This window comes from Uloborus diversus, unplaced genomic scaffold (genome assembly GCF_026930045.1).
Source record: "Uloborus diversus isolate 005 unplaced genomic scaffold, Udiv.v.3.1 scaffold_309, whole genome shotgun sequence".
NCBI classification, from domain to species: domain Eukaryota; kingdom Metazoa; phylum Arthropoda; class Arachnida; order Araneae; family Uloboridae; genus Uloborus; species Uloborus diversus.
Window position 1 is genome coordinate 10,511 of NW_026558471.1, and position 27,740 is coordinate 38,250.

At 33.4% G+C, this 27,740-nt stretch overlaps 1 protein-coding gene across 1 annotated transcript in view; it reads right to left on the bottom strand.

Moving 5' to 3' along the window:
• Positions 1-262: 262 nt before the first annotated feature.
• The window catches only part of LOC129233283 (dentin sialophosphoprotein-like), a 77,975-nt gene continuing 50,497 nt past the window's right edge, over positions 263-27,740 (bottom strand). The window contains exons 5-9 of the mRNA XM_054867331.1: positions 26,166-26,252; positions 24,836-24,979; positions 22,338-22,474; positions 8,735-9,233; positions 263-3,029 (exon numbers count right to left, since the gene is read on the bottom strand). Coding sequence (XP_054723306.1) covers positions 537-3,029; positions 8,735-9,233; positions 22,338-22,474; positions 24,836-24,979; positions 26,166-26,252 — 3,360 coding nt within the window. The 3' untranslated portion in view covers positions 263-536. The remainder of the gene's footprint in view (positions 3,030-8,734; positions 9,234-22,337; positions 22,475-24,835; positions 24,980-26,165; positions 26,253-27,740) is intronic.

Here is a 27,740-nt window from a genome sequence, read left to right on the forward strand (position 1 = left end):
CCGTCCTGTCTTTATTTCTCAAATTTCTCAAGACATTATTTCATCTACTTTTTCTTTATCTACAATTTGCTTAAAGGTTTTTAACTTTTATTTGTTTTAAACGGCCGTCTTTTTTATTACTTGTACTTAAAGTTTTATTCTTTTTCCTTCAAAATGTACTTACTTTTACTTTATTTGACTATATTTATAGATGAAAAATAAATAGCATAAGATAAAAAAAATCGTTTGGCGCAGCATAGCCTTCAATGGCTCTTGCGCCATTATCCTCCACCTGCAGTTTTTCTTGCACTAAGTTGTGTGCAGTTTTACCTCTTGGCAAATCTGGTTCCTCCAATTTATCCTCCACTTTCATTTTTTTCTGCACTAAGTTGTGTGCAGTTTTACTGTTTGACAAATCTAGTTCCTCTAATTTATCCTTTAACTCCAGTTTTTTCTGTGCTAAGTTAACATCATCAGACTTTTTTATTTCAAGCAAACTTTCAGTAGTAGTGGAAGATTCTGCAAATCCAACTGCAGAATCTTTGTCAGTTTGAAACTCAATTTTTACACTTTTTGCTATTCTCATGTAGATTGTTTTCAATTACCTCATTAAACTTCTGTATTTTATTAGAACACAAATCATCATTTGTGACTTCCTTTTTAAATTTTTCCTGCTTAGGTGATTTTTGTTCAATATTAAGTTCTAGATAAGAAGGAGGTATTTCGCTGTTCACATTTGCATCTTGTTTTAATGTCTGCTTATTTTTGTCCAGCTTTGTACCATGAGCAAGTTTTCTTTTATCTTTCTTTAAATTATTTTCATCATTTTTATTTGAAATGGACTCGTGAATGCCTTCAATATCTTTAGGAACTTGAATACAGTCTAACACTAAATTGTCTTTACCTTTAGCATTCTCTGACAAAGTACTTTTCATTGATTTTACTTTCTTCTTTTTTGATTTTTTATTCACAGGATCATCGCTATCACTACTGGATGAACTGCTAGAAGAATCATCACTTCTAGTTCCTGATGCACTGCTAGAAGCACCCGAAGAACTGCTACTTGAGCTGCTGGACGAATCACTATCATCAGAAACACTTGGTTCAGTTTTTCGTTTTTTCTTTTTCTTTTCAGACATTGCTTTATACAGCATTTGAAGAGTAGCCTCAATTTTTTTCGAATTATCAGAAATGTCTAGGCCCGACTCCTGACAGAATTTTTTAAATGCTTTGTTTTTAAGCATTTGAGACAAAAGTTTATTAGTTTTCTTTTTGCGTTTCTTTGATTTTTCAGATTTCTTCAGATCTGCAGAACTGGGCTGAGATTTTTTCTTTCTTTTCAAAGTTTTACTATCAGAAATAGGTGACACTAACATATCCTTATTTTCTTTAAGTTCTTCATTGCTTAGCTTTTTGTTAGTTTGTTCAATTTTTACTTCAGATTTTAAATCATCACAAGTACTTGATTCTTTTTTCAAAGGAACATTTGTATCAACTAACGCAGGTAGCAGTTTTATGTCTAAAGATTTAGAATCTTCATTTTCTTTGATCTTTTCAAAACTTTCAGACTTCACATAAGGTTCATAACACTCAAGGTAATCCTGAGCATCAGCTCTGTCGACATGAGCATCATTTATTTCACACTTTATGCTTGAAGCAACGGAAATCTTTGCATCTGGGGCATCAAGCGAATGAGAAAAAGTTCCTACACCTTTCACTTCAAAATTATTTTCTTCACTCAGTGCCAATTCCTCACGCTCCAATTTTGTTGACTTTGATTGCGCTTTATCACTGCATATCTCATTTAAAGTCGGATGGACAACTTCAGACTTAATTTTAGACACACTGCTACCTCTACTATCATTCACACATTTTTCAATAGAAGAACTAATTTCATTTGCAATTAAATCTTTTAGAACATTGGAACAAGTTTCTTCAGAAACGAACTGTTTCTCAGAGTTTGCAGCTAACACCTCAGGAAGATTATCCTTACATTTTGCAGATTTTTGCTCAAGTTGCTCTGAATCTGCTGCCAACTTTTCCCTTTCCAAATTGCTTGCTTTTTTCGAATCATCTGACTTTTTAGATTTTGAATCTGAAGAATGCTTAGCTCTCTCTTTTTCTGGAGACTTGTTTCGGTCAGCATATTTTCTCCTATCAGTGTCTTGCTTGTCGTTATGCCGTCTATCTTTCGTCCTTTCTGACGATCTATGATCTCTCTCAGCTGATCTTCTGCTTCTACTCCTTTCTTTAGACCGCCTTCTTTCATACTGATCATACCTCCTTCCTCTGTCCCTGTCTTCATACCTGTGACTGTGTCTTTCCGGAGATTTTTTCCATTCACGAGACCTTCGCCTTTCTCTATCTTGTCTCCTGCTATTCCTCTCCTCTGAATGACGACTTCGTTCCCTATCGGATTTCCCTGAATGAGAGCTTTTGTCTGCAATGGATTCCCCGTCCTTTGCGGATGCTTCCTCCGGCTTTTCAGAGTCTTCAACCGCAACTGTCTTAACAAAAGTAAGGAATCCAAAGTTTGGCTTCTTGCTAAATGCATCGGGAGGATGATTTGGATACATCTCTGTTTTAGCTGATGAGCTATCTTCACTCTTTCCAGCATCCTCTTTATCACTTTTTGCGGAAGATTCCCCTCTGCTTTGTTCACTATCTTCCTCCTCTTCTTTGAAAGCTGAAACGACATCTGCACCGACTTTTTGATTGGATTTTTTTGCTAAACTAAATGATAACGAACCAGATTTTGATAAAACAGAATCCCTTTTAGAAATATTTGTTAATTTACTTTGAGAAAAAGCCATCAGCCTCTTTCTTGCTAGTGCTTTCCCAAGTAACACAACAGATTTTGACACAAATGGTTCTTCTTCCTTAGAAACTTCAAAATTATAAAAGTTACTTTCCGATATATCTTCAGCTGTCTTATCATTTGATTTATCAACATTTTCTGACCCCGTCCCTTGGTTAAGTACTGATGTATCACTGGCCATTTCAATTTGATCACACGGTTTAGTATCACCTTCAGGTAACGGAGGCAAATCCTCATCATCAGGAGAATAGAAAATAGTATTTAAATATAGAGAATCCCAAATATCAGATTCATCTTCATCCCCCCCCGTGTCCGTTTACCTTGTCGTGGTGGGGGGGCTTGCGGTGTGGTGAGTTCGGGGCGAGCTCTTGGGAGGAGTAGTGAACCCCCAGTTGCTCAAACAGAATATCGGCGGGAGGGGATTTTTTTCCCTTCCTTCCCTCATCACACTTACCAAATGCGGACGAAAACCCCTAAGCCAAGGTGTGTCAACCGTGCCTATGGCTGCGTGGTACCGGGGGTAGTCGGTGCCTCAAACGGGAGGCTTCAGGGATAGCAGGCGAACCCTGTCGTACGCAGCCTTACCTCTGTGTAGGGGGGCTACACAGGGGCTAGACCCCATTTTTCCCCCTAGTTCTCTGGTTTTTTTATGGATATAAACACAAAGAACACTTCTCCCCCTTGTGGGGAGCGTCAGACTGAATCGCTTACATCTGCAAAATTCTTTATTATCAAAAGGAACGAAAATCTAACATTTACCGCTGTATCCCCATTCTTAATTAACAAGGCATTAATAAATCTTATCGGCGAGTTCCAATCAGTAAAAAAGCTACGCACTGGCGAACTATTAGTTGAAATCAAACATCCTAAACAAGTTCAACCTATTCTAGCTATCAAACAACTAGGCTCATATCTATGTACAGTTACAGCTCACTCAACTCTTAACTTTTCTCGGGGAGTTATTTCGGAGCCAGACCTTCTATTTACATCAGAGAAGGAAATTCTAGAAGAAATGAAAGACCAACACGTAAGTGGAGTGAAGAGGATCACTATTAAATGCAATGGCGAAATGCAGAATACTAAACATATTATTCTGACTTTTAGTACGCCTATCCTCCCTTCACGTGTCAAAGCTGGTTATCTCTCCTGCCCTGTTAGACCATATATTCCTAACCCGCTACGGTGCTTTAAGTGCCAGCGCTTTGGGCATTCCAGACTGTCATGCCGTAGTGCAGAAACTTGTGCCAGGTGCGCTGAGCCCGGCCACGACAGCAATGAATGCAAAAAGGAATATAAATGTGTCAACTGCAAAGGAGATCACCCGTCCTACTCTAGAAAATGTCCAAACTGGCTCTCCGAAAAGGAAATACAAGTAATCAAAACCACTCAGAACATATCATATCCAGATGCCAGAAAAATTGTTCAGTCTCGTACGCCTTCAGCCGGACTTTCATATGCTGCAGCAGTTAGAAAAGTATTCAATTCTACCAGCACACAAACAGATCCTCAAATTATTAATACAATAACCAGCACTAAATCAACTAACTCTCCTAAATCAAAAAATAAACAACTCAATACCCCTAAGCCTCCACAAAAAAATAGTAACGAAACTAAAATATTAAGTACACAAATCCCGAGTTCAAGTTACCCATCTACAATAATTTTAAAAAAACCAACTGATCAAAAACAAAACAAAACTGTGGAAAAAAAGAAAATTATTCAAACGCGCGCAAAAATTGGGGTAGTCTCTAAACAGAGGCCCCCAAAATTTTATAATTTTAAAAAAGAGGACTTTTTACTTTCTAGCAAGAAAGTAAAATTAACAAAGTCCCAAATTGAAAAACTTCAACAACCTTCTCCCCAAGAGGAGGACGAGGATGTCGAATTCGAAGACCTTCCGCCATCCGACGATGAAGGATGGACGGACCATCCTCCTTCATGAGCTGCCCCCTCTTCTTTCGGCCGTTTCTCCTTCCTCTTTTCTCTATGGCCCTGAGCATTCTTTCTTGGAATTGTCAAAGTTACTCGCATAATGTCACGGACATCAAAGATCTTGTCGAATATCACCAACCGGCCATATTCTGTCTGCAAGAAACTTTCCTATCGCCCACTGATAAACCGAGGTTGAAAGGTTTCGACATATACCGCAAGGACTGCTTGTCAGGTGACCGTCGTTGTGGAGGAGTGGCTTTGCTAATCGCTAATGATTATGCATCTAGCCAGCTCAATATCAACACATCCCTGCAAGCAGTAGCTGCGCGCGCTCACCTTCACTCGCTGTTTACAATTTGTACTGTCTATATTCCACCTTCTTACGACTTGAGAGGCGAGGAATTGCAAACACTTGTAGATCAACTTCCTCCCCCATACATCATCTTGGGGGATTTCAATGGCCATAATCCTCTCTGGGGGAGTCCCGACTCCAACAGCAGAGGTTTAACAATAGAGAATTTTATCGAGGACAATGATCTCTGCATCCTTAATAACGGTGAAAATACTTATTTTCATCTTTCTACCCAATCTTACCATGCCATCGATCTCGTAATATGCTCACCTTCTTTTCTGCCACGTTGGGATTTTCAGGTGGAGGGTGGACTCTACTCCAGTGGCCACTTTCCTATCAGGATAACCTCTACTGGACGCTGCGGCCATCAGCAGCATCAGCAAGCTCGACTTCGCATTGATCGAGCTGATTGGGCAGCATTTACCCAGTTGGTAGAAATTAAATCAGAAGACGTGACTGATATTGATATCGATGTAGCGGTAAAGCAAGTAACCGACATCATCTTAAACGCAGCTAACGCTGCTATACCAAAAACCACTAAAGGCAGGATCAAGTATCCTAAGCCTTGGTGGAACCTTGATTGTCAGGAGGCTCATAAGAAACAAAAAAAGGCATGGAACACGTTTCGTCGTTATCCAACCACACAAAATCTCGTGGCACTTAAACGAGCTCGTGCTGAAGCTCGAAGGATTCGACGGAAGAGCCAGCGGGACTCGTGGCAGGCCTACGTCAGCACAATCACGACGTCCACCCCATCCAAGACTGTATGGGGTAAAATAAAAAAAATCGTTGGCAACTACAATACATCTTGTGCACCCATTCTGGAGAATAATGGTCGTATTTTATCCGATTACAAAGAGGTGGCTGACTGCATGGGGACTTATTTGACAGAAGTCTCCAGTGCAAATAACTATTGCTCAAAATTTTTAACCATCAAATCACGCAAAGAACAAAAAGTTCTAGATTTTAATTCAAACATTTTTAACCAATACAACACAAAATTCACCCTTCATGAACTAAATACTGCCTTAAAAAAATCAAAAAACACATCACCAGGTCCAGATCAAATTCAAAATAGCATGTTAAAAAATCTAAGCAGGTCTTCATTAGAAAATATTCTGCAGCTTTTTAACAGAATTTATTCTGAACATAGATTCCCAAAATCCTGGAGTGAAGCAATAGTTATCCCTATCCTTAAACCAAATAAACAATCTGATAAACCTGAGAGCTATAGACCTATAGCTCTCACTAGTTGCCTATGTAAAGTCATGGAACGGATGGTAAACGCCAGACTGATGCACATTCTGGAGTCACACCATCTCATATCCTCATATCAAAGTGGGTTTAGGCGTGGCAGATGCACAATAGACAACCTAATGCTTCTCGAAACATCAGTAAGAGAAGCATTTCTCAAACGAAAACATCTTGTCAGCGTATTTTTCGATATTGAAAAAGCATACGACCGTACCTGGAGGTATGGGATCCTCAAAACCCTTCATGAGTATGGGTTGCGAGGTAATTTACCCATCTTTCTCTCCAATTTTCTGAAACATCGTTCTTTTCGTGTACGCGTCAAGTCTGTTCTATCGGATACCTTCATTCAAGAAGAAGGAGTACCCCAGGGAAGTGTACTAAGCGTAACTCTATTCATTATAGCAATCAATAGCTTAATTGACCAATTGCCTCCCACTGTAAAAGGTACCATATTTGTGGATGATTTTGAAATTTCTTTCTCATCAACAAACATGAGTATCATTGAAAGACAACTTCAAATTGCAATCAATAAAGTAACCCAATGGGCGGAAGAAAATGGCTTCACTTTCTCTGCTCAAAAAACATTCTGTATCCACTTCTGCCGTAAAAGAGGACTTCACCCTGATCCAAATCTTCTCCTCAATAATCAACCAATAGCTGTAAAAGATCAAGGAAAATTCCTTGGTCTCACATTTGATAATAAACTAAAATTTATACCGCATATACACGATTTAAAAAAGAAATGTTCATTAAAATTAAATATCCTTAAAGTCTTAGCGAACACTTCTTGGGGTGCTGATACAGAGTCTCTGTTAAGAATTTACAGGGCTCTGATACGCTCAAAACTTGATTATGGATGTCAAATTTATGGCTCTGCTGCAAAAACCTATCTGAAAAGTCTGGATCCAATACATAATCAGGCACTGCGCATCTGCACAGGAGCATTTCGAACTTCGCCTATCAACAGTCTTTATATCCTTGCACACGAACAATCTCTAAACAATAGACGCCTCAAACTTTCTTTAAATTTTTACTTCAAAACAAAACCCTGCACCAATCACCCACTACATCTCCACATTTTTAATCCATCTAATGTTGCTTTATTTCTACACCGGCCTTCGATGACCCCAACATTTGGGATCCGAATGCGTCTGGTACTCTCAGACCTGCAGCTATCAGACTTCAAAACTGTTAACACAATAAAACTAATTGAACCATGGTGCGAAGTCATACCTTCTATAATCAATGATTTCTCAAAATTCCCAAAACAAACTACATCTAATACAGTTTATCAACAAGTCTTTCATGAGATCAAAAGCAAATATTCTGGATATAAACACATTTTCACTGACGGATCAAAAGCAAACGAACACGTCGGCTTTTCCACAATAATTAATGATCAAGTTACGGCAGAAAAATTAAACACATCTTGCTCGGTATTTACTGCAGAAATAAAAGCAATATTTTCATCTCTAGAATCAATAGCCCAATCTGTTCATAGAAAGTGGGTGATATTCACTGACTCAAAGAGTTCAGTGGAAGCCATCACTCATTGCGATAATAATAGCCATCCTATAGTCATCCAGTCATATCTTTTATACAAAAACCTTATGCAAAATAATTTTCGTGTTCTTTTTTGTTGGATCCCTGGTCATGTGGGTATTGCAGGCAATGAAGCAGCCGATTCAGCTGCCAGAGCTGCAAGTATCCTGGTTGATAATAGTGTCCCTTTCAATGATATTAAAAACGCCATCGTTGTAAGCCTCAACACGTATTGGCAGGGGACTTGGAATTCAGAAATCCAAAATAAACTGCATTCGATCCATCCCTCCACTAGAGGTTTCGGATTATTAAATATCACCAGGAGAGAGCAAGTCTTATTAGCTCGACTTCGCATTGGACATACCAGATTCACCCACAAATATCTCTTATGTCATGAACCAGCTCCAACATGCATTACATGTGATGTAAATCAGACAGTGTTGCACATTTTATGCAACTGCCCAAATTTTAATCTAATTCGTTATAAATATTTTAATAATTTTAACCCATCTTTGAAGGAGTTGCTGGGAGAGCCACCCCATCGAAATTTGTACTCCTTCCTCCAGGAGATTGGATTCTCCTTTTTAATTTAGTGTTTGTCTGGTCGTTATGTGATTTCGTCCTTCCTTTGTTTCTCAAGATATTTTTTCGTCCATTTGGTCTTTATCTTTAAATTGTTTAAATGTTTTTATCGGCTGCACTTTTTTAATATTGACACTTGAAGTTTTATGCTTTCCCCTTCAAAATATGCTTCTATTTACTATATTCTTTAATAAAAAAATAAATAGCATATAATAAAATATCGTTTGGCGCAGTATAGCCCTCAAGGGCTCTTGCGCCATAAAAACCAACTCAACCAAATCATCTTCATCAGCTGTAATAGTTGCAGCCTTCACATCATGTTCGACAGATTCTTGAAGATCATTGCTACTGTTCTCTAATTCATCAGCTGCTGAAGATTCACTTATTTCACATTGAGAGTTTGAAATATCTTTATTCTCACTTTGATTATCAACTGAGTTTGTTTCATAATCTAAGGGAGCAACAGGAGAACTATCTTCACCCTCAAAATCATCCACATTGAAGCTGTCTTGTGAATTGAAGGACTCATCTGCAGCTTCTACCAATTCTGTTGCTTCTGGATGCACTGATTCAGGAAAATCAGCCATTGGTGCTTCTTCAGAAGCATTGGAAGCCATATTAGACGAACAATCTTCGAAGTCTATCATGTGCTTGGGCTCAATATCATCATTTTGAAAATCACTGTCTGTGACATTTTCTCCATTTTTGCTATCAATCGCCTTGAAACCACCACCAGGTATGAATTTCTCACCAGTTCCCATTTCAACAGGACCTCTAAAAATAAGAAAAACCTTTTTAAAAACATGGAAAAAGATTCCCTTTCTTTAGAATAGTTTATACTGGAGATATAGCAGCTGTTAAATTATAACAAACTGAACTAAAAGCATCAAAACCACGCATGCTGACAAATATCACTGGATTTCTTTAAAGGAAAATTTCAATATGGGAATTAGTTTTTAGTAACAAATAAAAAATCAATATCAAATGCAAATAATAATAAAAAAATTTCCACACACGTGTTTTGAGGCTACAACAAATCCCTTTTCCCCAAGGCAAAGGAGGAGAGTTTATCAAGGGTGATAGTGAATTCAAGTAAAATTTTCTGAAACTTTGAACACTAGAAATGCATAAAATACTACTGGATAGGTCAATATTTCATTTATTTCAACATTTAAAAAAAATAAAAATCATGAATTTTCACGGAAAAAAAAAACCCTTAAGGAAAACATACCAGTAGTAGCCACGTCAAAGTTTATATTTTGAAAAATAGAATTTCAGGTCTCCCAGTGAATTCAAAAATGCATTAAATATACAAGAGGTATTATCTCCTGCATGTTTGACTCAATTGGGAAACTTGGAATCCTATTTTTTCAAATACAGTGGAGTCTTGAAAATTCCGAGGTAATTGGGGCTAACCTCACCTCAGATTACTGAAAACTCGCAATATCCGGAAAATTCTTCCAGATTTAAAATTTACACTACTCGGAAGACATAGGGAGGAGCACTTTTTACTTCAGGGTCATTCCATACAGATTCAACGGATGAGTATGCTCGACCATTTTTAATTTTTTTGAAACTCATATCCCAAAAAGATGCATATGAATGATGTTTAAAACCACTTTTATTTTTTCTCTAACCTTAACCCTTGATTTTTTAGAGGTCGTCAAAAGTCATTTTCGCAGTCAAAAATGGGACTTTTAGACCTTTGCATTTTGGCCAAAATCTATTTGAATTACATTTATGGCAGTTAATTTTTCGCTTTGATCTTAAAGTGCATAAGATGATAGTTTTATCTGCTGAGTTACGTGGCTGTAACTTAATAACTAAAATAATGGCAACAGGTTAAATTTCAAGGTCAAATGTAAAATTTTTACTCATTTCAAAAGGTCATAACTCGCTTAGGGGATAAAAACACAAAGTGAAGTATGGCAAAAACTAATCACTGGAGTCACACTAATGAGAAAATATAGCTGTAATTGTGTGTTTGTTTACCCTTTATAAATTACAGCCCCTCAAAGATCAGAAAATTGAGAAAAATGACATTTTTAGACCCCTGTAAACCAAAAGGGGATGGAATTAAAAATTTCTTGGCTAAGTGAATATTCCATTCAAGTACTATATATGTTATATATATTGTTTTGTGTATTTGGTTTGTAAAAAAGATACGGGTCTTTGAAATTGAGCAATTTTGCTGGTTAATTCACACACTAAAACAGAAATAAAAAGTGTGAAAACTTCATTGCACTTTCTTAAATTATGTATAGTGTGCTCTATGTAATATATTATATTGGAAAAAGATATTTGAAGTATAAAAATAATTATTTTAATTTGATAACTAAGAAATATTTGGACATAAATGAGTAGTTCATACATGATTGACAGCTTAAGTAGTTAATTTATAGACTATCTACACAAACAAATTTTCAATACATACAAACATACGCTCTGTACATTGCCTTATGTAACTTGCCTAAACACGTGCAAAAGCATTATCTACATAGGTTAAAGGAAAAAATAGGTGCATTTTTCATTTCTTGTTTCAGTGTTTTAAGAAAATGAACTCACACAATAGTACTATAGTTCTGGTGGTAACACAGCATGTGGCGTACTGAAATACTTTACTCAAATACACAACAAAACTAGAAAGAACTTTCTTAATTTATGTAATCACGAAACGGATGTCAATTTGAGAGCCGAATGGCATTTCTATGCAATATCACACGGTAATGGACATTGTAACAAAATCAGAAGAACCGTAAAAAGAATTGATACTACTAAGACTAGCTTGCAAACAGGGGCGTAGCTAAGGGGGGGGGGGTTTGGGGACAAAACCCCCCCCCGAAAAGTTAGTCTCAAAAAAAAAAGAGAAAAAGAAGAGAGAAGAGAAAGAAAAAAAAATGAAGAAAAGGAAAAAATTCCAAGCGATTACACACATACATATATATATATATATATACACATATATATATACACATATACATATATACACATATATATATATATACACATATATATATATATACACATATATATATATACATATATATATATATATATATACATATATACACATATATATACACATATATACATATATATATACATATATATACATACATATATATATATATATATATATATATATATATATATTATATATATATATATAATACATATATATATATATATATATATATATATATATTATATATATATATATATAGAGATATATATAAAAGAAGTAACCCCCCCCCCCCGAAAGTCGGGTCTAGCTACGCCACTGCTTGCAAAGAACTACTAGAAGTCACATTTTAATTCCTAAAGAAATGCATACCTTCTGCATTTTTGCTACTAAACATCGCATGTATCCTTGAGAGCATTCAGTATATTAAATTAGCTGAAAAAATGCTGCAAGAAAGGTTTCACTCTGCAAATAAAATTCCCAATACAACATTTAATCACTGCTTTATGCCACCGTATTTACATATTATCTCTATAAAATTATTGTCCCCTAGCAATAGGTATGAAGAATAGTGTGTTACTAAAAAGATTATCAAAAGAAAATGCCCATTATTGTCAAAAAAGTTATTACACAGCTTGTGTTGATCACTAAATTTAGAACTCCTGTCATTGTCTAGCTCCTAGTACATTTTCAAAGTATCAAATTATGAATGTGCCTTGGTAAAGCATTCCAAAACGCCACATACTTGAGTCACCATTACAACTATAGGACTACTAGGTGAGTTAATTTTTTCAAAACTACACTCAAACAAGAAATAAAAAATGCACTTTTTAAAATTTAAATTTTGCATATGTAATTTTTTTGCATATGTTTAAGGCAATATAGATATATTAATGTGTATTGAAAATTTGTGTGTGTAGATAGTCTATAAATTAACTACTTAAGCTGTCAATCAAGTATGAACTAATCATTCATGTCCAAATATTTCTAAGTTATCAAATTAAAATAGTTTTTTCTACTTAAAATATGTTTTTACAGTATAATATATTATATAGGCCATTTAAGAAAGTGCAATGAAGTTTTCACACTTTTTTTTTCTGTTTAAGTGCGTAAATTAACTAGCAAAATTGCTCAATTTCAAAGACCTGTATCTTTTTTACAAACCAAATACACAAAACAATATATATATATAACATGTATAGTATTTGAAAGGAACATTCAATTAGCCAAGAAATTTTAATTTTAATTCCATCCCATTTTGGTTTACAGGGGTCTAAAAATGTCATTTTTTGTCCTTTTTCTGATTTTTGAGGGGCTGTAACCAATAAGGGGTAAGCAAACACACAGCAAGAGTTACATATTCTTATTAGCATGGTTTCAGTGATTAGTTTTTGCCGTATTTCATTTTGTGTTTCCGTCCCTTACGCGAGTTATCCCCCCTTGAAATGAGTAAAAATTTTACATTTGACCTTGAACTTTAACCTGTTGCCATTATTTTAATTATTAAGTTACAGCCACGTAACTCAGCATGTAAGACTATCATCTTATGCACTTTAACATTAAAGCGTAAAATTAACTGCCATAAATGTAATTCAAATACATTTTGGCCAAAATGTAAAGGTCTAAAAGTCCCATTTTTGACTCGAAAATGTTTTTTGATGACCTCTAAAAAATCAAGGAATAAGGTTAGAGAAAAAATAAAAGTGCTTTTAAACATCATTCATATGCATCTTTTTGGAATATGAGTTTCAAAAAAATTAAAAATGGTCGAGCGCACTCATCCGTTGAATCTGTGTGGAATGACCCTTCATTGTGTACAGACAAGGAACTATCGGCTTCATACAAATTTATCACTCAAACTTTAACATAAATTCCCTTTTAATTGAGCCTAAACAAATGCGAACTTAATTTTTTCTCGATATCCGTACGCATTTATGTGTGCAAGACAACCAAAACATAACCAACCTCTCAGTTTGTTTTTAATTAAGCGCTTAGTGATAGTTTTTGAAAATTTCTGAGCTTGCTCCTAAATTGCTATATTTCTTCAAGCATTTGTTTGCTGTTAGCTAAATGAAATAATATTTTAAGTGCCCTTAAATTTCTAATAATAAAATGATAAGGAGTAAAATTTAGAATAGTACAGAAAACTGAAAGAAAAAGTATTCTTTGTCACAAAATAAAGTGAAGTTAAAAAAAAAAAAATCTAACGAGTGAGTGATACAAGACAAAATTATTGCAATGCACTACAAATTTATTTTATTGAGTTAATGATGATTCAAAACTGGGAAATAAATGAGAACACAACACGTGTAAAGCTTTTAATGTATTTTAAAGAGTCAAAATATTAATGAGAAGATTGCATTTGTTTACCGCTTAATATTTCAGTCCATTCAGGGACAAATTTCGAAGTACCGATCATTAAGAGGGATTTTAAATGTTCGTCTGATAAAGAAGATCTGTACTTAGATTTAATGTACTTCAATTTCAAAATGTCTGTTTACAACCAGTCACCAAGATGCAATCTTTCACCGATTGACTGTCCGTAAAAGGGTTACCAGCTTTAGCCAAAATATGGCTGACTTTGAAACTGGTTTTTACAGGCTTCACAAATATGTTTCTGAGTTGAAAGAGAATTTTTCAAAGAAACAATTTAATCCCCTCATAGTTTACGGGTTTAATTGAAAAATTTGCTCTTGTGTTTTGTATCAATGTCTACAGACATGAAAATTCTTTTAGAACAGCGACAGCTCTTTGTAAATAAGACACAATGCTTTATTATTGTTATCGATCATGAAATAATCGTGTGTCCACTGTTTATTAAAAGTACGGCACTCAAAATCAACTTTCCATTTTCTCACAAGAAGTCATTGTAATGCTAAATAGCACTATAAAAATAAAAGATACTGTTCACGATCGATGCGCACTTCGTGAGGCGTGTGAAACTACAATCTGCATATCTATAACGGGGTCGACATATACAAATTTAGAAGAAAGAGCAAAACCGCTTCGTGATATTAGAAGAAAAAAAAGCCAACCTGAGCAAAAACTGTCCTCTCTTCTAGATAGATTTTTTAAGGGCTTGGGAATCCACTTTCCCATATTTCTAAGCTAAATGAAAAATTGTGCGTGAATAAAGGACCAAAATTATGAAAATGAAAAACGAAGGGATAAATCAATGGTTGATGTTCTGCTTTAAACGCTATTGTGGGAAACTTTCTCCTTCTGTTAACAAGTTTTTTCACAAAGATCAGAATCTAGCATTAGAGTTTGGCAATAAACATTTAAATCTGATGTCAGTCTAGAACATGTTTTCCCTGGCGCCAGGAAATGCCCAATGCCAGGTGACTAACTGGAGAATGTAGGGCAGAGAAAAGAGATTTGTTCTCGAAAAGAGCAAAAAGAGAGATAGGGTTGGTGCACTTGTAGTTAACAGTAAAAAATGATTAAAAAATGATAAAAAAGACTTTAAATGATTATTTGTAGTTAAAAATAAAGTCTCAATTATGTTTCCAACAAGATTGTCTCTGTTCCGAAAAATAGAAAAAAGTTTGCAAGCTTCCTGCGGGCTGGACAAAAATCTGTTCGCGGGCCAATAAAAAATAAGAAAATGAACAGAACATGCACAATTCTTCCTAGCTTTTTTGAGGAAAACATTTCTAAATCTTTCCCAAGACATTAATCTTATTGAACATTAAAATAATAATTATAAAATAAACAAATTAATAATTTAAAAACAGTAAATAATACTAAAATATTTAAAGTAAAAAATAAGAGACGATTTTCTGCAATGCTCATGTTGTAGAAATTAAAAACTTGTGCATTTATGATTACAATAGCAAGTTCTGGCTAATTTTTCATTGAATGCATTTCATATCACAGTAAAAATAATAAATATTAGATAAATAATGTTATGATAAAACAGCAAATTTACACACAAAAGCTAAAAATTTAAAAGAAAACATTTGGTTCTTATTGCACTGATTAATTAATTTTCTTATCTGAAGCCAGTTTTTTGAACATAGAAAAATTCAAGTCACATACAAGAACAGTGTGTGTGTGTGTGTGCTTTTTTTTTTTTTGACTGAATTGGAAGGAAAAATCAAAGACATTTCCAAGAATGATTAAAAATTGCAATTAAAACATTGTTTTAAATTAATGTTTATTTATCCCAGAAGCTGCTAAGATAAAAAAAATACCACATTGCTTTATAGTATGCAATTTTCTAGAATAAATTTTATAGACATCATCAATCGCAATCATTTGCCATAACAAATAGAAAAGGGCTGAAGAATGCTTCCTTCCAGAAATGCATAGGTATGCTTTGATCATTTATATCATTTGAGAAAAAAAAACATGCTATTAATTTTTTTTTCATTTCATTTTTTTCTCATTTTGAAAGAATAGCTCTGAATCAAGACTTAAGACATTATTTCTAACAAAAGAGAGAAATATAATTTCAGCAATTGGAACAACAAAACATATTCATAAAATTATGACACATTACACTTTTATCAGTAGTCATACTTATTGCGACATGCACTTTATTAAAGTTAAAAAAAATATCAAACTTCAAAAACCGAAAAACTAAGTTAAAAAAAAACCCTTTGAAATAAGTACTAATTATTATATGTATCTTAACACCTAATTAAATTACTCAGATTAGGCTTAGATTATAACCTTCGATCCAACCAGCATCAAAGATATCTTTCGCCGTTGCATCTCAAATAAGATTTTAGCTTCATTATCATTCTCCTAGTTTGCTTCACTTCAACAGAGCAGAATGCCAAATAAAATACAAGATTCTTCTCCACTGAAAATGATATTTTTATGTGAAAATTGTGAATGTTTTCAGCGTTTCACAGGAGCAATTAAGCAATGCTACTAATTTATCAAGGAAAAAACTGAAAGGTTTACCAAATTATTTTAAAATGTCAAATAAACTTAACCATTTCTCATTGTTTTCACAGAAATGAACACTCTATCTACAAAAATCAGTCAATTAAAATTAACGACAAATATGAGGGTACTAGTAATAAAGAAAATGATAAAGCTTTTCATATTTTTTGACAAACAATAAATAAGAAAAGTTATTAAACTTTGTAAAATCACAATTAAGTTAAAACTTAAAAGGAAAAATAATTGAATGCGATAAAAACTAAATGTATTTCTGTAAAATCACTTTAAATAACAAAATTCTTTCCTGCTTGTAAATAAGCATTTTATTCTACCCATTGACGACCTAAATTAAGTCAGTTTTATTCTACAGTAAAATCTCATTATAGCGAATACTAATACAATAAAATATCTACATAGTCTGTCCAATAAATACGCGAACTGAGGCCACAAAAAAATTTATTCAGTAAATTACCGCCCATTAGCCAGGGCTAAAGCAGAAATACATGAAATACACCGCCAGCTCAGTCATCTCCAGCCGAGGACTGCAGTTTCGTGCTTATTAGCACTCATCAGCCCGGCATAGGAAAGTGACCGAACTGAAGATGGAAAAAACCTCTTAAGGAAGCCAATAGTGCCAAAGAAACTGGTAGCTAAAACAGAATTAGCACAGACCAGATGAGTGACTGAAGCAATGGTTCGGTTCAACTCAAAGATTGATGGCAAGGCATGGTATATTCAGTAATTAATGGGCGGTAATTTACTGAATATACCATGCCTTGCCATCAATCTTCGAGTTGAACCGAACCATTGCTTCGGTCACTCGTCTGGTCTGTGCTAATTCTGTTTTAGCTACCAGTTTCTTTGGCACTCTTGGCTTCCTTAAGAGGTTTTCCATCTCCTGCTCAGTCACTTTCCTATGCCGGGTTGATGAGTGCTAATAAGCACGAAACTGCAGTCCTTGGCTGGAGATGACTGAGCTGGCGGTGTATTTCATGCACAAAAAAATTTATTTTGCAAAATTTAGTAGACATCGATTTTTGTCCAAGTACTCTACATTCGTTGATATGCACTTATCCCATCTTCTTTTCCACTCTTTAAAAGCACTCTTGGAAGTCCTTGGCAGTTAGGCTCTTTAGTTGTCTCATCCTTTCTTGCTTTATTGAGTTCAAATCTTTCCATTGATGTCCTCTCATCACATTTTTGCATTTTGGGAATAGAAAAAAGTTGCAGGGTGTGAGATCTGGCAAATAAGGAGGATGATCATGGATGTTTCAGTTTTTGCCAGAAATTGGCAAACAATCAATGCTGAATGTGCTGGTGCACTGTCATAGTGAAGGATCTATTCATCGCCTTGAGTCAAATTTGGCAGCACACAACGAACACAATCTCTCAAACACTTGAGATCATGTGATTTGTTGCTCCATTATTTCATGAATTTCCATTTTCAGCCAACAGTAAAAACAAGGACAACAGAAACAAACATAACTTGCAACATACGTGCAGTTTGGCGATCTATCAAGAACTCACAGCTCATTGGGATCGCCGACAGTTAACGGGACCATTGTCCGTGTCATGGCCGCTAGATTGCATGAGCTCACATATTTATTGGACAGACTACATATTTCAATGAAATAAATGTTCAGTTCAGTTTAAATTGTCATTACATTGCTTCAATTCCATTATAATCAAATTCACGATACAATGAAAAAATCTTAAGACCTTTTGAAATTTGTTGTAACAGGATTAACTATGAAACTTCTTTTTTTACTTGAATCTTTCATATTTCATACATAATGACAATAAATCATATGGAATGAAACAAATTTCATACATTATATTTTTGGGTTTTAGACATAATACTACTGAAGAGTCAAAAAGAACTTTACATAACTAAAATGCCATCTTCGAACTAATTACATTTCCCATTTAAATTTTAAATCAATAAAAATGACTTTTGCAGCACACATTTGAAATTTGGAGACCCAGAACTTTTAAAAAACAAAAACCCTTTACGTTATTTAAAAAATAATCAAGAAAAAATAATTCTCAGTATGTAATCATCATGTAATTTTGAGTGCTTTTTCTTAAGTTTACTTAATTGGCACATAATTAAATCCATTAATAATGACCTGCCATAAATAACAAGCACATATTATATGGAATACACTTTTTTTTTTTTTTGAAAGAAGGTTACTTTCGGAATTTATTTTTTTTCCCCTTACAGTGGATTGCTTTCTGATTGGAACTGAATGCGGAAATTTACTTTTGTTTTGTTGCAAAATAAACCTCGAATTATCCGGCATACTGGAAAATTCGAATTCCCCGGTATGCTGGTCAACCTCGTTTTTTCCGGCATGCCGGATAATGCGGGGTAATACGGTATTTGTAACAATTACATTTATAGCTGTGCTTCTCAACCTTCAACATAATTTCTAAATTTAAAATTGCCTATAATTATGGGACACCCTGTTTTCTGTTTTCATCAATAAATTCAACACAAGATGTTTTTTCTAATAAATTAACCCTAACTTTTGTTTCATGTAGTTTATTACTGTACACATATGAAAAAAAATCTCTGCATACTTATTTTTACTGTGAATTGTATTTTATGCTTTTGTCTATATTTTTTGGAAGGGTGTATGAATGCCTTTAGAATGTATAGAACTTATGTATTCAAATTTCATCTAAAACAAAATGATAAAATTCATTTGTAACTTTTAAGGAGTCACAGTACCTTTCAAACATTTTTTAAACTTAAGTAAATTTTATATTTCTTTGAAACCATAACATGCATACTTATTTCTTAATCAATAATTTATTTTCAAAATTTAAAAATATTGCCCACTTTTTTAAAAAATTCAAAAAATTGAGGAAAATTTCAGTTTTTTAAAATCTATAAGGCTTTTTTATTTTTGCACTAATTCAAAAAGAGTTTTCTGCCAAACGATCACTATAATCATCTGTAAAAATCTGTGCATTCATTTGCTTATGAGTTTATTAGAAAATTTTCTGTGATTAATAATGTAAAAAATTAAATTTTTTTTAAAAAAAAGTTTGGTTTTTAAAGGTTTAACATGCTCTAAACATTCGAGTAATTTATAAAATGCCTATCCAATGCACAGTTTTGTCAAATATGTTATCCCACTTGCAAAAAGTATTACTTTAAAGCTATATCTTTAATAGAAAAAAATTCTTAGGGATTCTAATGACATGAAAACAGAAAAAAAACCATCATTGAGAAAAAGCAATTTAAAGTTTTTATTTTGCATAAGAACACATAGTGACCATGGCCTAAAACCACTCATAACTTTTAAAATATTTGAACTAAAGCAATGAAACTTTTCCCCCGTGTTCAGAGTAGTGTTTATTTCTGAAATAAGCAATAATTTTTTTTTTTTTTTTTTTTTTTGATTGTTTCATCATTTTTGAGGTACTGTAACCCCTTAAGTTTTAAAAATTTATTAAAGTGCATTAATGCAATTTAGAAACTGAAATTGCAATTATTATTTTTAAATTTTAGAACAAATAAAAAAGATGGTCTAATAAAGATATTATTAGACCATCAGGAGACCTGTCAAAATTTAATATGAATCTACACTGTTAAAATCAGAGTTGCCACGGAAGTTCAAGAATGAAATTCCCTGACATTTCCAGGTGGTTTTGAGAAAAATTCCCGGTTATCGATCTCCACCTTCATTTTGCAACATTAATATATACATCTCAAATTTTGATAAAACTTACCTCATTTTCAAACCTTACAAACAATGGTTACCAAATTTAATTTACTCAAGCTGAAATAATCAAAAATATGTACTAAGGGTGGTTCAATTTTTTTTTTTTTTCTCTCAGCTCGAGTCCAAAACACCCCTTATTTTTTTTAGACTTACTAACAGTATTATGCTGTAAAAGTTTTAGCTTCTTACTCAAATTTTAAGAGGGTGCTCAATGACCCCTTAATTTAACATTAGCTCTCTAGCATAGAAAAAGTCACAAATTTAGAAACATTTAATTTCCCCAGCTGTTTTTTTATGTATGTAATTATTTTATTGCAATGAATATGCATACAACTCGTGTAGATTATAGTATGTAACATTGTTTTTTCAGTTCAATGTATTTTTTTAACCCCCTCCTCATACTTATGAAGTTTTGAGGGAGGGGGTCGAGCACCCTCTTTCAGTTGGAATAGGAAGTTAAAATTCTTCCAGTATTTTACTATCCACAAGTCTAAAAACATTGAGTGGTGTCCTGTTTTCTAGGCGAAACCTTTTTTTTAAAGTGTATTTTTGAACTACCCTAATGTACTGACACAAGTGAAGCAAATCACTGTAATAAACAATTAATGTAAATGTAGCATATCTTATTTTCAATAGCGAGGAGCCACTGCCTTACATCAAGTGAAAGAACTGCAAAATTAAAAATTGTGACATCTGTATCACAAAAATAAAGTTAATTGCTAAAATAATCTGAACTAAAAACTTATGAAACCTAAACTTTTTCAATTATTGCCTTCTACCCCTCCAATCCATTGAACTCAAAGCGCTTTTAGACTTTGGCCTGTAAAAAAATCATGCATCTTTTAGCTTCACATATTTCCCCTGTTTGTTGCTCATAAAACAGGGGTGCTCCCCCCCCCCCAAGTTCAATGGCACAACCCCCCCCCCCCCCCAATATTTCTGAACGCCTTAGCGCTTTTATTTTTAACCCTCTTTTTTTATTTGTTTCCTTTTCATTTATTTTTAATTATTATTGTTTTGAAAGAAAAGTGTGCTCGCTCCCCAATAAAATACACACACAGATGAAAATAATAAAGTAAAATAATATGAGTAAATAATTTGAATAAAAATAAAGTAAAATAAGTAATTAAAAAATCCCCCCCAAAAATTTTGATGGCGCAACTTGCGCCATAATCACTCCTGTGGGCACCCTGTCATAAAGTTAAATTTTGAGCAATGATCAGAAACTTCTCTGATGCGCAGGTTTTTTTTAAAAATCGGATTACTTTTATTTTGAAAGAAAGAAGCGCATTGGAAGTCTTTAAAGATCACTACCAAAATACTAAAAGATTAGCGATACTTCTGTAAAAAAGAAACTTTCTAAGTTTAAAATTTTCCAATGAACTAAATTTACAGAACAAAATTGTTTAGAATAATACAATTTCATTAATTAATTTAAAGAAATAATATAAAATATGAAAAGATTATTGCGGAAGAAAAGTACCTTCTGCGCAGCATGTCCGCCACAGACTGCTATGGCGCACGCGCCAATGGCAGAGATTTGATAAAAAAGAACTGCAGGGGGAAGAAGAAAGAGGGGAATGACAAAACGACGAATGGGAAGGGAATGGCGACGAAAAAAACAACGCTGAAAGTTTTTTTTTTTTTTTTTTTTACGTCATAGACCGCGGGCAGCGCTAAGAACGATCGGAAATATGCAATTTTTCATTTTCCCTGATTTTCGGCCATTTTCATTTTCTCTGACAATTCCAGGTTTTCCCGGTGCGTGGCAACCCTGTAAAATCTATGTCTGGTTTAAAGTCACTTCTGATTGGTTGTAGGATGTCATGTGACCTTGATGATAGTCACAAAACAATAATGAGGAAAAGTCACCAAACTTGGTAACATTAGGCAGTTTCTGGTCAAATTCGGCAATATCTCTCAAATTTATCACCAAGCCCACTGACTCCTTGATGACATGAGATCATTATTGTGTGAGGCGTCTCAGTGGAAAATCTAATTCTTAAAATAAAAAAACTTAAAATTGCTTGCTTCCAAACATAAGGAAAAATGATTAGCCAGAAACCCACTGAACACAAAATTTACATTGAATTTCAAAAATTAAAATCAACATTACAGAAGAAAATGACAATAAAAAAGTAGATTATTCAGAGAAGTGGGTATAAGTAGCTCCTTAGAATAATAATAAGGGTAAAGGGGCATGTGACAGTAAAGAAAGAAGAATCTTAGGGGACACATTTCACAATTATTCTTTTAACTTAAAATTTTTTTTACATTGTTACTAACCTTATTTCTGCAGCTTGTGCTCGTTTTTCTGCAAGTTCGTGTAACCTCTTAGCTTCCTTTTCCTTCCTTTTATCCTCCCTTTTCCATTTTGAAACTACATTTCGTCCAAATTCTCTTTGTTTAAGATCCTTTAGGCGCTGTAAGAAAGTTCATAAAAAACTTAGTAAGCAGCACAGAACATAACTCATATTTTTTTATGAAAATACAATCACTGAAATATATTATGAGATTTAAAGCACAACTTTATGATTTCATTAAATTTGTTTTAGAATATGCATGCCACGAAAATAAAATAAAATCACAATTTAAATTTCTTTCAGGGTGTTCTAAACTTTCAAAACGAGAAATTTCATGTCTTACAAAAATTTACTAACATACGGTGTTGCACATTTTTAAATGCATTACATGAAATTCACCGATTATTTTATGTAACAAAGATGTCTATTATGGAAATGTTTAATGTCTTCTGCTACCACATGTCTCAACTCAAGCATAAAATTAGCAGTAACATTTATGTCTTTATTGATGTATTTTCATTCATCGATCTTCACCATGTAAAAACTTCCTTAAGCTCATGAAGACACATGTCGCTCATTTAGAAGAAGAGTGCCACAATACGAAAAATGAAATTTGACAGGAGAAGCGTTTGAAGTTGAATTCTTCAGTCCATTTGCATTAAGATACGTAAGTTTACTGTGCTCTCCCGTGGTTAATGTTAAAACACAAAATCTGTTGTTATTTTACATAGAAAATAACATCATTTGGAAGCCTTTAAGCAAAAAAAAGAAAATGAAAAATTTCATATAGTGGCAGTTTTTTTCCAAATGAGCGATGTATTATAACGAAACTAAAAAGTATCCACATGTATCCACTGACAAACACAATTATATACTTCCACGTCAAGATTCTCCACATGCATTGTGGGCAGCAATATGAAGTTGCAGAACCATATAATATGAAAATTTTGTACTACAGATAAAAAAAATTAATAAATAAAATAAACTACAATATATTCCTCACTTTGTAAATTCATTATCTACAAGAATGAATTTGTAACTGGTCACCATTCTTTTGTAATTCCATTATGAAAATGGTCAGTGCAATTCGAAACACCCTATACGTTAATACACATATAGATTATTATATAAAAAGCTTTAAAATAGGTTTAAAAATATTTAATTAAAAAGGATACAATTTCAAAATTCTTGCAACTTTTTGTTAATTGATGACAAAACTCAAATTATTAAACAGAAGCCTTTGGTTTTGGATTTTGCAAACCAATCAATGAATCAATTTTCAAAACAATTTGGAAGACCCATTTTAGATAGAAGGAAATTAACCTTAATAATTAATTTTTGGTAAAATACTGGTTGTACTTTAGCTGAACAGCAATGGTTAAACCATGAGTCTTAGTTCTGGTTCCCAGTAATTCTAGTAAAAGTTACCAGATTCCTACTGTTAAAAAAAAAAGCTATTTAAATAAAATCTTTTAAAACCCAAATTCTTAATGTATTGTGACCCATAAATCTTTTTGAAGTTATGATTTCACATACTTTATTGTTTTAAAGTGAAAGAATAAACTTCAGCGAAAAACAATTTGTATTTTTGCACAAACCACAAAAGCTAATAAAGTCTGAATGAGGGTGGTTTTTCAGCGGTTGGCACTTTTATGCTATAGATATGTCATATTCCATTTTCAAAAAATTTCTCAAAACTGGTCGAAACAACAAAGAGCTCACTAGCTCGCCAAACAATGCCAAAACCAATGTTGTTGAAATTCAAAATGTAATGTCTAGTTTTTAAATAAAGCAATCCATTAAGACTAACAGTTACATTAGAATTAAAGGGAAAAAAAAAACGCTACATAAATGAATCAAGTTTCTAAATACTGTCAGCCCCGCTTATAAAATAAAGCCTCCCGGAACAGAATATTTCCCCATAGACCCAATGTTAAAGATCCCCGCTTAATTGAATAATTTCCCCGGATAATCGAATAATAGTGATCAGCTCTCGCAAATATTTTTGCTGAGAAAACTTTTGAATAAGTTAGAAATAAACTAAGTAAGAACTTATATTCAGGTAAAAATATAAAGTAATATTTTTCGCCAACAACGAGCCAGAAAAACAACATTCACATCCCATCAAAACATTTCCACTATTCTATCAAATTTATTTTGTCTTCGCCTTTACAAAAAAAAAAAAAAAAAAAAGAGATAGATAATAAATTAATTAATATTAAATGTAAAACCTTGATAAAGCAAGAGTTACTTTTTATATTTTTCATGCTTACTTGTAATATATTTACTATGTTTTAGCCTTGATGTATTTGATTCTTTCTCTGCAATGTATTTTCATTTAAAATTAATTTCTTACTTTTGAATTGCTGTTAGATTTGTTTTCGCCTAGCAATTTCGGCATATAATTCACAAGCTTTATGAGCTGGGAGTAAGTATATAGAAGAATTTAGAGATAAAGCTTAAAAAGCAACAATAAATTACCTGCTTATGAGCATGATCATAAGAATTGATGTGGTTATCAAATTCGTGATATTTATAATATTGCTTCTCACACAAATCACAGAAGAAATTGGCTTTCAGACTAGCAAGGCCTTCTTGTACTGCTTTCTCTTTTTCTTGAACAGCCTACCAATTAACACAGACACATATAACATCAAATTCAGTAGAAAATAATCATCCGACAAAAAATGAGAACAAATGTAATTAAAAACTCTTGCTAAAAATATGCCGTGTATTTTAAGAATTTTATATATTTTTCCCGTTTATAAATGTAATTTATGTGTTGAATCAAAACTCAAGAGTGATTTTTATAAAACATGAAACTTAGTTAAAGGGGCCGAATCACTTTAGATGCAATTAAAAGTATCATTTTAAAGTTTTTTTTACTATTACATTTTAGCAAATATGGTAACTACACAGTTCATGAGCTTCACAGTTCAGGAACATGTGACAAGAATCTGGTAATATATGGAGGATGACACTGTGGTATCTTCAGCAGAAAAGAGCTCTTGTTTGTTATTTGCACTAAGTAAAATCAGAAGTCCTATATTTATTTTTACTTTACTTATGTATGCCCTAATCAGGGGCGGATTGGGTCCAGTAAGAAGGCGGCAACCTTGGCCTCCAAAGGGCCGAAAAAAAAAAAAAAAGAAATTTACAAAAAAAGTGCAAAAAGAAAAAAGGTGAAAAAAAAGAGAAAAGGAAAGACAGAAAAAGAAAACTATGGTTCACAGGTTTATGAGTTTAAAGAAAAGAAAAAGAAAGCAAAGTCTCGCACACAAGTTTTTGTGCAAGAAAAAGAAAAAAAAAGGAGATTTTGCACCAAAACCTAAAAAAATAAAATTATAACTAAAAACAAATTTAAAAAGTGTTCAGACTTGAGGGCGCATCGGTCTGCAGGCCAGTCCGCACCTAGCCCTTACTGTCCCCCCCCCCCCCCAAATAATTGCTACTACCCAGAGCTGCTGTTGGGAAAAAAATATTCAGTGAAACTAGCCATTGGGTTTGGGTCACCAAAAGAAAAGATAGTTTAAAACAAAATGATATTTCCATATGCATCATTTTTACAATAAGAAACCAAATATTTCAGGGAATGCATCCCTTTGCACCCCTCCGCCCAAACTACAGCACTGGCACTACTCAATTTATACTCTATTCTTTGAATCCCCCTTTCATTTACCTTCTCTTCATTTTACATATTGGGATTTGCATAATTTATTTAGAAAAGAACATGGGAAAACATATTTGTTTAAATAACAATAAAGTACCATCAAAGTTACGCAGAATACTCAACATAAAAGTACAAGCAAACCTTATATTTTTGTTGTAATTCAACAGTATCTTCCTTTTCAGTTTCTAAAACTCGACGTTTCTCAGTTGTTTCTTCAGCATAATCCATCTGTGAAAGTAGACCAAGAAAACACTAATAAAATATTTGAATTAAATTGATTGTGTAATTATATCCTGAAGGAATCAATGGAGTAAGCGAAGAAGTTGAAATTGTTGAAGAAATCTATAAAATCTATTAAGACAGCAATGAGGATAATTTTTAAATAACATGAAATTTATAAGAAAAAAGTGAATGGCCATGTTTTAAAATTATACAAACGACAAAGGCATATAAATTTAAAATTGCAGTAGATTCCCGATCATTCAAGTTCCTCTTAACAGAGTTACCAAAAAAAAAAAATGAAAAGGAACCTTTTCCCCTGTTTTGACAAGAGAAGAAAATCGTTATTGAATTTTGAAAGAAAATTGTTACAGATTGCTTTTGCTGTTGTTCACTTTGTTCTTCCACTGAATTTAAAGATTGTATTTGCCCATCAGGTTTAACAAAAGTTAATATCTCGCAGAACTAATCCATATCCTTTGCATTTTTAACTATGTACAGATTAGTGTCTAAACAAGTGCATGTGTGTCAAAAGACCGATGATAAGAAATCAGTGCTGCAAAACTTGTGCTCATTTGAAATGGGAAGAAACAATGTATTGTTAAGTTTTCCTTCTCTTGAAGGGAGGAAGCAAGCATTCCTTTCAAGAGTCACAGCCTGTCACAAATGCCCTGAACAATCTCCAAAGCGATGAAGCAACTATCGCCGATGCTTGCCATGAGTGGCTGAAACTAGCAAAGTGTTCGGAACTAATTCCACCGAGAGATGTCATTTTGAAAAGAATGAATTTAGCATTACAGCCTTTTCACTTTTTAGCTCTTATGACAGATCCAAAGTATGGAAATGATATGAATGATGGCTGCAAAACTTGTATTTCGCTACAGAATATTAAGAGAACACAAGGACTTAAATTGGTAAACTTATGTTCTGCTTTTTGCGTAACTAGTTTTGATAAGTTCATGTTTTGTGTTTTATTCGAAATATTTAACTTAAAAAAAATAGCGTAGATCTGCTTGAGTCTAAAATGCATTGATAAAGTGGGGGGAGGGGGGTCTGAAACTATGATGCTGCAGTAAATTAAGCTAACTTGGAATGAATGAGTACTGCAGCTGAAAATTGATTTTAAAAAATATAACAATAAAAGTGAACTGTTCATGTTTACAACCTTAAATAGGAAGTTTTAGCCGAAATTTAGAGAAAAAAATGAAAATAACAGACATATGCACTCAAATGAAAGAAACTTTTTTTTTTCAAGGTGGTAAAAACCATGCCAACCCTGCCTCTGGGGGGTGCTAGATGAGGGGTTTTTTGGCCTGTGTTCTATATTTAAAGAAAAGAGAAAAAAGACAGCTGTCTTCAGGGCTTCATCAAATCTATTAAGCCACGTATAATGGTAGGTACAGGGGAACCTGGAGTACAATGCATGTTTCAGAATTCAGAAAAGTGGATGAATGAGCAAAGTACTTTTTAAACAATTGTTTTAGGAGCATTTTTCAC